The sequence below is a fragment of the Ictidomys tridecemlineatus genome, chromosome 5 (genome assembly GCF_052094955.1).
Source record: "Ictidomys tridecemlineatus isolate mIctTri1 chromosome 5, mIctTri1.hap1, whole genome shotgun sequence".
Lineage (NCBI taxonomy): Eukaryota > Metazoa > Chordata > Mammalia > Rodentia > Sciuridae > Ictidomys > Ictidomys tridecemlineatus.
Window position 1 is genome coordinate 90,187,826 of NC_135481.1, and position 13,941 is coordinate 90,201,766.

The following is a 13,941-nucleotide window of genomic DNA, read 5'->3' on the forward strand; positions in this document are numbered from 1 at the left end:
GATTGTTGGGGAGACAAGGGGGCGCTGTATGCCTGCTGCAGTGCCTCAATGGGCCTCTGTCTCTCCAGCATGCCAGGAGGAGGTCTGACCCTTCCCTGGTGTTCAGGGCTGGGTCAGGGAGCCAGAGAGTGAAAGGGATGGGAGAGTGCAACAGAAACTGCATGGCATGGAGAGCTGGCAGGGCGGGCAGTAGGTGAGGGCTGGTGGTAGGAAGGAGGAGGTGGTGGGCTGAGGGCCGTGGGATGTTCGGGCACCATGGATGCCGAAGACAAATTAGGCCATTTTTAAATACAGATATTTATTTGGATAAATCTCTCCACATTCAATAACAGCTTCCTCCTCAGAATGATCCATGTCAAAGGACTTGTAACTACACTAGGACATGTGCAAAGTAGAAGATCACTGAGTGTTTGATGAATGAATGAATGAATGAATGAACGAACAAATGAAATGAGGGGCAACCGGGCAAATATGAAGAAAGTTCCTGTGCTGGGCCAGGGCAGCTAGAGATGGGAGGATAAGAAGAGTGTGGCCTCCAGAAATGGGCAGAGCTTTGAAGGCCTTTTCTGAAAGGAAATGCCAGGACAACAGATTCCAGCAGCCACAAGCTGCAGTTGCTCCCTTCCAAAAGTGCTTCCAAAAAAGTGCTAAAGTGGGGGGCTGGGGATATAGCTCAGTTGGTAGACTGCTTGCCTCGCATGCACGAGGCCCTGGGTTCAATCCCCAGCACCTCAAAAAAAAAAAGTGCAAAAAAAAAGTGCCAAAGTGTGTGTTCTCCCCAAGGCCTCCGTCCTGTCCGAGGAGCTTGCTGATGCAGGTGGTGCTTCGGAGGGACCAAGCATGTGGGTATCTTCGCCTACCATGGCAAGATGGTTGTGCACCTGGCTGCAGTCTTACAGATAAGGATCTGGTGTCAGGTAGGTGGCAGGCATGACTAGGCCATCACACGGGGCCGTACACACACACAAGCCAAGGAGACGCGGTAGAGCCTACGCTCCAGGCAGTAGCCATGGTGGGTGCCCCTTTCACCATGGCATGGACGCCGGTAGAAGACGGTCTGGTTGTGGTAGAGCAGCTCCGAGTTGCCCAGGGGGTCCATGTGAGAGCCCGTCTGTAGGCTGACGCAGTGTGGACACAGGCAACGGGCGTGATACAGATCCTGGGGGAGCCGGTTCAAGTCCCTGTCCAACCTGTGGGGATGCAACTGGTCAGTCCCTGGAGAGATAGGCCAGAGCAGGGAGGGCCAGGTGGGATGGGGCTGCTAGAGGAAGAACATGGGGGCCTGACTTCTTGTCTCAGTTCTGGAACCCACATGCTGTGTAACTTTGAAGAAGTCATCACCCTGCTCTCTGGGATTTATCTTCCCTGACTGAAAGTGAATGTAGGGGACAAAAGAGTGGTTTTCCATCTGGTCCTGTTCTGGAGCCCTTCAGGAGGCAGGGGACGGTAAGCAGGCTTCTGCCTCCACCTCCACCAGACCAAGTTCTTCTTCCATATGATATCGAGCTGGGCTTTAGCATGAGGTTTCTTAGGGTAATTATTACATTTCAGGTCTTTTAAAATTATAATTGTTAAGCCAGGCACAGTGTCGCACACCTGTAATCCCAGTGGCTCTGGAGATGGAGACAGGAGGATCTCGAGTTCAAAGCCAGCCTCAGCAAAAGCAAGTTGCTAAGCAACTCAGTAGAACCCTGTCTCTAAATAAAATATAAAATAGGGCTGGGGATGTGGCTCAGTGGTGGAGTGCCCCTGAGTTCAATCCCTAGTGCCCAAAAACTAAAATAAAATTATAATTGTTTCAAAAGTAAAAACTACTCTGACAGCCAAGTATAAAATAATTTTTTTAAAGAGAGAGTAGAGAAAGAGAGTGAGAGAGAGAATTTTTTAATATTGATTATTTTTTAGTTCTCGGCGGACACAACATCTTTGTTGGTATGTGGTGCTGAGGATCGAACCCGGGCCGCACGCATGCCAGGTGAGCGCGCTACCGCTTGAGCCACATCCCCAGCCCTAAAATATTTTTAAAAAGAAAGAAAAAGAAAAAGAAGACAATCTCTCTCTCTCCACCAGTTCTACTTCCTAGAAGAGCTGTTTCCTATACCCACAAGACACTACCAAAGCATATATTATAAGCACATTTAACAGTGCAGGGAAAGACTTCTTTTCCTACTCTGAAAAGCTTTTGTGGCAAAAAAAAAAAAAAAAAAACTTAAAAAACACAGAAAGAGTAGAAAAGAGTAGATACTCCAAAGGTTTGGATTCCAACAGTGGAGCGGGAAAACCCCCATCCCAGGTTGTAAGACTGTTTTCCATACAGAAAATCCCTGGAAGACTGGGGTCCACCTTCTATAGCATTTCCCAATGGGGTTCCCTAATAAACACCATTCAAGAAAAGGTTCTGAGGTCAAATGAGTTTGGGAAACATTGAATTTAATGGTTCCTTTTCTGCAGACTTCTTGCAGATTTTAGTGTGTAAGGGGCACTATAAATCTCAGGGTGTGGGGACCAGAGCTGCTGCACCCAAACTTACTTGACATCACTTTTCTGAAGAGCAGTTTGTAGAACAAGTGTTGTACATAACAGAATGGGCAAGGCTGACTAAGTGGTTATCAGGAAATCACGGCCTCCCAACCAGTGGTCTGAGCCCTAGTTCAGTCAGCCATCTGGCACCCAACCTCCCCCAACAGGCTTTACACCATCAGATATGGCCCAGAACCAACTGACCTTCTGAGACCACTCAAAATTGTTGACTCCACCTGAGATGTAATCTAAGTTAACGTGGAGTAGGCCCCCTCCCTACCCCCACTAAACTTCATCCATTCCCAAAGTCACTAAGAAGAGTCAGATGTATGGGGAGTGGAAACACAGAACCCCCAAAGACAAAAGAATTATGGTTGGGATCCCGAAGACCCTAATCTTTAATATTTTTTAAATCTCTGTCTCTATTGCAGTATTTCCTAACATTTTTCACATTATGACACAAATAGAGAATTATAATATTTCTGTGGCACACGGAGTAAAAGAATAAGGTGACATTATCATGATCAAAGATAGGCAGCCCAGGGTTCTAGATGCCAGGTTTACCCCAAGAATTGAGGTTTTTACAATCTTCATATACTTAAAACCCATTCATGACCCAGAGAAGTTACATTTGGTACTGGGATGCTTTGTGTATGTATCATACCATATATCCTAATATTTTAGTTTTTTAAAAAAAGTGGGGTATTATAGAAAAAGAAGGAGAAGGAGGAGGAAGATAAGAAGGAGAAAGAGAAGGAAAAAAGTAGAGTACCAACATTAAGAACAGATTTTACATATGTGATTTCATTTGATCTACATATTAGCCTATGGGGTATAATCTCATTTTACAGATTAAATAAATAAATAAAATAACTTGGGGGGGAGTTATTGGCCCGAGGTGACTAAATGGGAGTCACAGATAGGACTCAAATCAGGCTTGTTCATTTCTGAAACTTTATGGCCTCTGAGATCAAAGAGGGAAAGTAGAATTGGGTAGAACTTGCCTGCTCCTTCACACGGCCCTGACACACACACACACACACACACACACACACACACACACACACACACACACAACACACAGGAAAGCAAAGGCAGGGTTTTCATTTGGGATAGGGGGGAAGACTCACTCATATCTCCAGGGGGAGATGGCCCTGCTATTGAGGGGTCCGTCGTCACTGGCCCTGCAGGATTCTGGGTGCTGGGCAAGGCTTTCAGGCTCCGGGGGAGACATGAACACAGTTGGCCCCTGCAACAAGTCCTCGGAGAGATCCTGCCCTTTACTGGGACCACAGCTGGGCCAGTGGCTGCAGTCCTTCCGGAGTCGAAAACTAAGGGTGTGGGTTCCCAGCATCATAGCCAAGAATGCGACCACCTGGAGAAAAAGGCCAGTGTGAGAACTGCTCCTGCCTAATCCAGTCGCTTACCATCCAAACGTCTCCCCCAAACCTGGGAGCCTGGCCTCCCTCAACCCTCAGCAACACTCTGCTCAGTTTCCTCTCAGCAACCCCTCTGGCAGCATGTGCACTCACCTGGTACATGCTGGATGCTGCTCACTCAGCCACTGGTGGTGGTGCCCTGACTGACAGGCCTTCTGGAAGCAGGCTGACCTGGAGTGGTTTGGGAGTCCTGGTTTTATTTTCAGCAAACCTGTTTTGTTTATTCAAATTTATTTCCACTATCGTTTGGAGGGAGTGGCTTGAGATTAAAAAACAAAACAAAACTGAAAAAACCTGAAAGCATTTCCAAAAGCTGTTTAGAATGCTACCTTCATGGAAGTTGTGGTGACATCATTATCTGTCTGGTAGCTGATTGGGTAAGCTTTGCTCGTTGCGCTTTTCCGGGTGTGGGGTCAAAGCAATAACGTTCTGCTATTATGTATCTTTGTAACTGTCATTATGGGAATTTTCCGGGTTGGTTTGCCACCCTAAATTATGGAATATCATTGGCCTTTCCTTCAAAGGCCTTATTTCCGTGGTCTCTGCTACTCCCACCAAGCATCTGATCTGCACTCTTCCCCTTCTTCAGATGGCCCTGACCACCCATGATAGTAACTATTTCCCTTTCTCTCCATCTCCTTTGACCCCCTCATCCCCTGGTTCTCTGACCTCTTTCCATCTTTGATGACCGCAATTCCTATGACCCCCATCATCTATGGCTTCTCCCCCATTGTTCAGACTTCTTCCCCAAAGTTCAGTAGCTGCCCCCTGACTTCCCCTCACCCTCTCTAGTTGCTGCCCCACCCCCACATTTTCCCTGGCGTCTTCCTTAGAATAAGGACACAGGCCTCACCTCACAGGACTGCCAGGAAGACCCTGATCCTGACCCCTGACCCCATAAGTTTGTTAGCTAGACGGGCAGGGCCTGATGGAAGAAGGTGTGGGTGAGTGTTCCCATTGCACAAATGAGAAGGTGGAGCAAGGAAGAGGAGGAGCATGGTAACAACCTTACCTAAGTCGTGAGAGGAAGTCACCTTCACTCACAAGGCCTTGAGGACAAGGCTCATGGCAGGAATAGCTGCCACTCTCAGGCCATGGGGGGACCCCCCTCAGTCTCACTCCAGTATCATGATGCACCATCCACCAGAGGGGATATACATGCTTCAGAAAGGATGACCCCAAAGACACGGGCCAGTGGGGGTCCAGCATGCTGAGGAAGACTGCAGAAAACAGACCAGAGTTCACTTCCTGCCCATTGACCACCCCACCCCAACACACTCATACACAGACATTGTCTCTAGAATAATGCTTCCTGATTTGCATGTGCTTTCCCTCAGAAAATACTCCTCTAGTAACCAAGGACTCGGGAAATAAACAGAAGGAACCAGGAATAACTTTCTGTAGAGGGGGATTCCTCCAAAAGCAGCCCTAAAGGAGAGTCAAAATGTCAGAGGGCATTCTGGAGAATTGGGATAAGCTGTTCTGGTGAGTCTTGGTGGGGTCTGGAACAGTAGAGAAAGGCCACTTTGGGGAAAAATTGTGGTGGCTGGGAGAACAGGAGCACTTGGGAAGAACAACAAGGTCAGGAATATCATCACCTCACTCCTACTACCCACCCTCAACCCCTGTGCTCCCAGACACCCTCTCCCTTTTATCCACTGTTGGCCGGGCTCCTGTGCACTTACACATTGCCAAGGAGGATGATAAGCCCTGGATATGCATCATCTTACTTTATCCTGACAATAAAACCAGGACATGGAAACTATTATCTCCATATTACAGGTGAAGAAACAGACCCAACGAAATCTAGTCATTTACCCAAGGCCACATAGTTAGAAAGAGGCCAAGCTGGTTTTCCATTCTAGGCCTGATGAACTCCAAATCTGAGTCCCTGGCATATAAGCTAGGCCAACCCTCAGGTGACTGCAAATGGAAGGGGAATCACTACAGTGAATACTTCAATTTGAAACAGACTAAATTTGGGGGTCACCTCTCTGAATTAAGATCAAACTTCCTCTTGTTGAGAGAAGGAAGCTTGCCATCCCCAACCCTGCAGACCCCAAAGTGGGAGAGCAGAGGGAGAACCGAGATCTACCCCTTGCTCCCATCCTAACACAAGATGACTAATTCTATAAATGTATGTCACCTGGCTTTTGTTTCTTTAAATTGTAACTGCTTCTGTGGGGCCTGTGGAGAAAAGCAATTTAGTTGCTTTTCCTTAGTTCTATCAAAGTATATAAAGCCCAAATCCAGACAGTCAGGATCCAGGAATAAAGGTCCCTGGGCTAGACTGCCAGGAACATACGCACCTAGGCTTGGGTTGCACAGGTCTCACCTGTACCTGCCCAATGCCACGGGGCATTCAGCCCTGCTGGAGGGGATCCTGTGCTCCAGATTCCTGTTGTCCAGCCTTTGTCTGACACATGATCTCAGGGTGGCTTCTGGTGTTCCTGGACAATCCCCAAACCTAGAATGGGTCCCCAGGTATAGTGCTATTTTAGAAGAACAGTTTTCCTATGGGTCTCCTCTAAAGGATCAGAACCCCAGGGCAGAGGGAGAAGAACAGGAGTCTGATCTTGGCTCAAGTCTCTTGATTCTGCAGAAAGGGGTGCTCAAAGGAGCTGGAAGTGATCACAGCTGCTTGCTTCATTTGCTGACACTGCAGAAAGGACTCAGCCTGGGTTACTGGGGACACTGCCCTTCAGGAGAAGCCTTTGGGGAATCTCCCTGCCTCTGAACCTCAGAGCAGAGGAAACCCCTAGAAGGTAAAGGGAGGGCCCCTTCCAAAACAGAGTTTCCCCCAGGCTTGGCTTTTTCCATACTATGAAGACTGGGCCTGACCCAAGAACCTGTTCTCTGAGCCACATGTGCCCACCCCACCCCATTTGCTCAGAGCCTCTATCCTTATCTCGGTAGCAGCTTTGTGGAACTCTTTAGGGTGACTCCCTGCCATGAGAAACATTTTCCAGAGGGTTTCCTCCTGGGGTGACTAGTTTTGGAATCCCTGAGTCACTTCAGCTTCCAGGGAATCCCTGGGGGAGGTGTGGGGATGTGGAGGTGGCAATAAGGACAATGTTGGAGGCAGAAGCAAAGGAAAATTTGCCCGGCACCTGACATCAAGAGTAACCTCCCAACACGTCCCCACTTGCCTGGGCCCTGACCTCACAGCCAAAGAGGGCTTTCTGGGATTCCTACCTCTGTGTCCCTGGAAAAAGTGGTCAGTACCTATCAGGAAAGGGCAGGGAAGGTGTGATGGAATTTACCTTCCACCCTTAGTTTGAGAAGGTTCTTGGGGCTCATAGGGAGTTAGAATATAGCAGTCCTGCCCCTTCTCAGAAAGATTTTCAATTTTTTACCTGCTTCTTAAGAAGGTAAAGTCTCAGGCCAGCTCCTCAAAGTCTCAGGCCAGCTCCTATCCTCTCTGGACTTTACGTTCTCTCTCTGACGTTTCCTCCACATTTGCAGAAGTGCGCGTATTGAGTGCGCTGGTGCCGGGGGATTGCCCTGGATGGCCAGAAAAACGCTAACCAGTCTAGCAGCTCTGCACCTCAGTTCCTGAAATAGTGTTGAATCCAGGGACTCAGCAGTGTCCACTGATGTTCATCAGCACTTAGTTTTTTTGAGGCTGGAACATTGGTTTTATTAAAATGTTAAAATATACCAGATATGGTGGTGCCTGCCTATAATCCCAGTTAGTCAAGAGACTGAGGGAGGAGGATTGTGATTTCAAGGCCAGTCTGGGTAACACAGCAAGATGTCATCTCAAAATACAAATAAACAAAATAAATAATGTTGAGATACTTCTTCACCTGCTAGTAAGTATCTGCTGCCCTCAGACTTGGAAACCCCCCATACCAACACACCTCCTGATCTAGCCACTGAAGTGTAAATACCTGGCATGGATGGAGGCCTCCAGAATATTGTTTCTCTGTTCTGACTGGTAGGTGATAATGATCCCAGTTGCTAATTTGTTTGTTTATTTATTTTTGGCACTGGAGATTGAAGCCAGGGGTGCTTTATCACTGAGTTACATCCCCAGCCCTTTTTTTATTTTTTTTTTATTTTGAGACAATGTCTCACTAAGTTACTGAGGGTCTTGATAAATTGAGGCTGGCCTTAAACTTGCAATCCCCCTGCCTCGGCCTCAGAGTCATTGAGTGCCTCAGAGTCACTGAGATTAGAGGCATGCACCACTACCAGGTGCTAATTATTCTTAAGATATCACTTTTTTGGGCTGGGGATTTGGCTCAAGCGGTAGCGCATTTGCCTGGCATGCGTGCGGCCCGGGTTCGATCCTCAGCATCACATACCAACAAAGATGTTGTGTCCGCCGAGAACTAAAAAATAAATATTAAAAATTCTCTCTCTCTCTCCTCTCTCACTCTCTCTTTAAAAAAAAAAAAGATATCACTTTTTTAATTTTAATTTTTTAAATTTACATATGACAGCAGAATGCATTACAATTCTTCTTACATATATAGAGCACAATTTTTCATATCTCTGGTTGTATACATAGTATATTCATACCAATTTGTGTCTTCATAGATATACTTTGGATAGAATGATCATTCCATTCCACCATCATTAATTATCCCATGCCCCCTCCCTTCCCCTCTAAACCTCTCTGCCATATCTAGAGTTTGTCTATCCCTCCCATGCTCCCTATCTCACTATGAATCAGCCTCCTTATATCAAAGAAAACATTCAGCATTTGATTATTTTGGATTGGCTAACTTCACTTAGAATTATCTTCTCTAACTCCATCCATTTACCTGCAAATGCGATGATTTTATTCTCTTTTATTGCTGAGTAATATTCCATTGTGTGTATATCAATGTTTATAGCAGCACAATTCACAACAGCACAATTCACAATTCACAACAGCTATACTGTGGAATCAACCTAGATGCCTTTCAATAGAGGAATGAATAAAAAAAAATGTGGCATATATACACAATGGAAGATATTTAACTACAAAAATGCTTTAGCTCAGGAGCCTGCCTTCAAGAAGAACTCAGGGAGTCATATGGAGAATCAGAATTAAGAGGACAAAGATTCCAACAACTCAATACTCCAGCACATGGATGGTGCCTCCCCAAGGAGGACCAATATGGTTCAGGTTTGGAATATCTGCCAAAGGCTCATGTTGGAGGCTTTGTCCCAGTGTAACAATGTTCAGAGGTGGGACTTTTGGGAAGTGATTGGATCATAAGGGCTGTAACACCATCAGTGGATTAATCCACTGATAATTCATAATTTGATGGCATTATTGAGAGGTAGTGGAAACTGTAGGAGGTGAGTCCTGGTTGAATAAAGTGGGTCACTGGGGGTGTGTTCTGGAAGATTTATCTTGTTTCTTCTTTGCTTTCTACTTCTTGGCTGCCATGAGGTTAGAGTTTGTTCTGCTATGCCCTTCCGCCATGATGTTCTGTGCCACCAGAGGCCCAAAGCAATGGAGCCAGCCAATCTTAGACTGAAACCTCTGAAACCACAAACCAAAATTAATCTTTCCTCCTTTAAGTTGTTTTTCTCAGATATTTTTGTCATAGTAACAAAAATCTGACTAACACAAAGACCTTCAGCTTACTTAGCTGTGTCCTATAGCCATGGATGTCTGAGTGCATTTATCAATTCATCAAATATTTATTAAGCACCATATACACCAAGCACTACTACTCTAAATGCTAAGAATGCATAAGAAGATAAGACAAACAACTTTTTTAGGAAGAGATGGATAGTAAACAATGAATCAAGATAATTTCTGATAATAATAAGTGTGATGAGGAAAATGAAACAGTGTTATGAGATAAGGTTACAGGGGGATGGGGAGGGGAGAGGGAGGGCAACTGTAACTCAGAAAGTCAGGGGTTGTGGTATTTAATGTGATGATGGAAAGGATCTGGGAGAAGGAAGAGGGAGCAAGTCGTGCAGTGTCCTAGAGATAGGAAAGGGCTTGGCATATTTAAGAAACAGAAAGGACAGTGTGGGTGAAAAAAACAAAAGGTGAAAGTGAAGAGAAGAGGATGTGGAAGAGGAGGTAGGAATCCATCACTTAGAGTCTTAACAGGGCATGGTGGAGCATTTGAATTTTATTCTAAGGTCAGTGGGGAGGTATTGACCGGATTCAACCCTATCTATGAGTTTCTTGAGGGCAGACATCATGTCCTCCTTATCCTGGTGGCCCCTCAGGGTACCACCAAATAACAATAATAATAGTTGCCTTTGCCAACATTTATATATCATGGGTCAGGTGCTGTTCTCAGGATTTTCTTAATGCTCACAACAAGCTGGTATTCTAGGTTCCATCATTATGCCCATGATTACTGTCCTTTGTGAACAAGAAACCAGAGGCTGCAACAGGTCACAGAGCCATCATGGTCATTAGCTAGTGTTGGAACCAGGATTAGAACCAAGACAGTAGGGGTGCTGTGGGTCCAAAGAGATGAGGGTTAGAAGAATTAGCAAGTACCTGAGAAGTTTTGAATAATAAGAGGGATCAAAGAGACCCAGGAAGTCCCAAGGTGAGGTGAGGAAGAAACCAGCTGGTTGGACCCTCCTAGGAAGAGGAAAGATGGGGAGAAGATTGGAGCCCTAGAAGCCAGATGGAGGGTTCCTGCCTTTCTATTCCCTGACATGTCTAGGACAAATCTTTGGAGCCCAACTTATTGAGGCTTCTACCCACCCAAGGCCTCCACGACCTCCCAAGCCTGGACCCTAGAGCTCCTCCTAACAAAATTCAAATCACATTAAACTTTTGCTTGCAAAGAAGAGGGTAAAAGGGTATAGAACATGAGAAAGGTTCCTCCTGCCCTCATTCAAGACACCTTTTCAGCTTTCACACCATGGGGAGCTAAATGTAAAGAAGAAAGTATGAAAGAAGAATAGTGTGTCAGGCTCTTTCCATGTATTTACTTCCTGCCAAAATTATTGTTAAAGATGAGAAACTAAAGTTGGGCACAGTGGTGCACGCCTGTAATCCCAGCAGCTCGGGAGGCTGAAGTAGGAGGATCTTGAGTTCAAAGTCAGTCTCAGCAAAAGTGAGGCACTAATTCAGTGAGACCCTGTCTCTAAATAAAATACAAAATAGGGCTGGGGATGTGGCTCAGTGGTAAAGTACATCGGGTTAAATCCCCAGTACAAAAAAAAAAAAAATGATGAGGAATTGAGATTCCAAGATGGTCTATAACCTGACCAAGGTCACACAGCTAATAAACCAGTACTCACTTCCAAGACTGATTGGCACCATTCCATGCCTGGGCATTCCAGAAGCACAGTCTTCTCATGCTGATGTGCATTCTATTGTCCATCACTACACTGCCCAGGCACTGAGTTCCACTGCCCTGCTCCCAAGCCACTACCTTGCCTGGTCCTAGCAGCTTCGTCTCCTCTTGGCCTCCATCTACTTTCCTGTGCCAGGTAAAGCACTTGTCTTTGTGGACAGAGTATCCTACCCACCTCCCCTTGACTCCAAATTTGCCTTGGCAGACCCTGAGCAAAGATCATACCCAATCTCTCTTTAGCAGCAGCATGTCTGTGTACCTAACAACCAGGTCCACCAGAACTGGTGTCTGGAGGAGGATGAACGTCTTCTCTAGTGACTACCTCTAACCAGACTGAAGCTGGAATGGGGTAGCTCTCCTTTCAGATGTATCTGGAAATTTAAAAGTTCCTTTATGTCCTAATGGAGTTTCAGTCTGTTCCAAGTTCCTAGGCCCATGCCCTAACCAGGTTTGAAATCCATCACTGACAACCAGGCTCAGGGCCAATAGTGTTTGACCCCATGTTGACACAAGAATCTCTCACTAACTCACCCCACAGATTCCACCTCTTCCTTCTGCAGGGGGTCCTTCATAGGTGCCCAAATAATAGGGTGAGGAAGGGGCTGGGGCAGGGAACCTCCCCACACTGAGAAACACGGGCAAGTGTGAGCCTCCAAAATGTGAGGATGGAGGGCCTTAAATTATACTTCTGATATTATCTCCAAATGAAGTTATGCATACGTCCTTGTCTATTTTATGTTTGAAGTGCTTGTTAAACATAAATAGTGAAAATACACTACAGCTTTTCACTCTGATAGCATCTTGCTTTTTAAATACCAGGGACTTTAAAAGTGGAAAATGGGCTTCCCCCAAGCCTCAGGAGGCTCTGTTGTGTGCTCTAAAATAAAGATCCAAGAAGCAGGGCAGTGGGAAGGTAAATGGGAGAGATGTAGGAGGCTAATAGCCCTGCCCTCGGCTGAAACTCCTGGGAGCTAGATCCGCAGACCCTCTAAAAGACTTCTTTCTGCCCTTTTGTACCTGTAGTCCTCAATCCTGCTTCTAGAAGCAGCAAGAGCCAGGCAGGCTGAGGAAGGGCGACAGGCCCAGACTAGCAGAGGAGGCTAGGAGGCCGCCCAACCGGCCCGCCTTGCAGATCTGGGGCCAGACGTTAAGGCTTCGTGTTTTCTCACCAGGGCCAGAAACAATGTCCAGCGCCAGACTCCTGGCCCGTGCCCCACAAGATCGGCCGAGCTAAACCGGCCACCCCTGCAGAGGCAGCACTAAGGAGCTGAGAGGCTAGGCTAAGGACCCCAGCAAGGCGGAAGGAGCGCGCTCCCTCCCCACGAGAAAGACAGATGTGGGGCTAATGAAAGGGAGACTGAGAGGCGCGGGGCTGACGGGGGAGTGTGGGGGCGTGGCAGGGAGAGCGAAGCTCCCAGGAAGGAGAGGACCAGACCACCCGGAGGTCTGCGGAGAGGTCCAGAGGAAGAAAGCGCCGGAGAGAGGGGCTGGACAGGGACCGGCAGTTTGGCCCCAAGGTCCTAACTGAAACTCAACACCACCCGCCTTTGGAAGGATCGTCCCCTTTTCTCCTCCGCCCCTTCCCTTTCCCTCCCTTTCCCCCTCCCTCCTTTCTCTTAATCCCCAGGACTGAGCCCCGCGCTGGAGAGGAGAGGGCCCGAGGGGAGGAGGAAGAACTGCATTGAAAGGGAGCCGGGAGCCGGGGAAGGGGAGGGAAGGGAGCCGCGAGCGAGGGGTGAGCGGGGGAGCCACGCGCGGCCCCCCTGAAGCCTACCCAGCCCTCTTGGTGTCCCCACCTCGACCCTAACCCCAGTCGAGCCCACAGGACCCTAGCCCCTGCCTCTCCTTCGCCTTCTCTTTACTCCTTTGGTTGCTTCTTGGTCTTTCTCTTCTTTCCCAAAGACACTTGGGAGCTGCCTCAACCCCTGGGGTGCGCCGAGGGGCCCTGCCAAGGGGGCGTGCGGTGGGGGCCGGCTCCGGGTGTCAGGGGCCGAGGGTGGGGGTGGGAGCTCCCGGCCTGGCACCCCCGACCGAAGGTGGAAGGGGGCTGGGCCCCTCTGCTCCCTGGGCGCAGGAAGGCAGTCCCGCCTCTTCGAGTTGTACCTGCGTGCTGCTTGCTGTGACCCGGGCGCCTGGCGTCCCCGGACCCCTGGGTGCGCTGAGAGCTAGTGTAGAGAGTGAGAACTCGCCTCATCGCCGCGGGCGCGAGGTTCTGGGCAGAAAACAGCCACTCCGGCAACCCAGTCCAGCGGCCACGCTGTTGGAGGACTTGGGCGCCAGTCTGGCTTCCTTTCGCCAATTTGGGCGAGTTTGAAGAGGGACAAAAGGCTCGGTCCTCGCTGGTCTTTCCTCCCAGTGGGGTCCTGTCACAGTGCCCTGGGCCTCCACTACCACAGTCCTGGGATTCCTGGTCCCCGGCGGGGCCAGCGGTTGGGAAGGGTTGGCCCCTAAACTTGCTCATCCAGCCCAACCGTCCCGGCGGCTTCTCCCAGCCCTTGGGGCTGTCCTGAACCTCCTGGACTAGCGTCGAGCAGCCCCAGATCCCGCCTCCTCGCCAGCCCAGCCCTGGAACGAAGATTTCGGCCCATGCGGGCCAGGGAGGCCTCTGCGGCCTAGGGCAGGCAGCTCCGGGGGGCCTGGCCAACCCAGCGGCCCCTGGGAGGCCGTGGGGACAGTTCAGAGCGCGCCCCTTGGATGAGGTC

General features: G+C 48.5%; 1 protein-coding gene and 1 non-coding gene across 2 annotated transcripts; one reads left to right on the forward strand and one right to left on the reverse strand.

Annotated features, from left to right (window-relative positions):
* Positions 1-311: 311 nt before the first annotated feature.
* Positions 312-13,449, reverse strand: Il25 (interleukin 25). The gene is made up of 5 exons (XM_021735544.3): positions 13,343-13,449; positions 4,972-9,441; positions 4,053-4,130; positions 3,651-3,895; positions 312-1,190 (listed from the first exon to the last, which is right to left on the reverse strand). The coding sequence occupies exons 3-5, from the start codon at positions 4,059-4,061 to the stop codon at positions 935-937; spliced, it is 510 nt and encodes a 169-aa protein (XP_021591219.1). The 5' UTR covers positions 4,062-4,130; positions 4,972-9,441; positions 13,343-13,449; the 3' UTR covers positions 312-934.
* On the forward strand, positions 662-735 carry Trnaa-cgc (transfer RNA alanine (anticodon CGC)). Its single transcript has one exon. It is a non-coding gene; the product is annotated as a tRNA-Ala (tRNA).
* Positions 13,450-13,941: the final 492 nt, after the last annotated feature.

Coding starts and splice junctions, on each gene's coding strand:
- Il25 (XM_021735544.3), bottom strand. Junction 1,191..3,650: donor ATCTCCCCCTGGAGATATGA/GTGAGTCTTCCC, acceptor GCATCCCCACAG/GTTGGACAGGGACTTGAACC.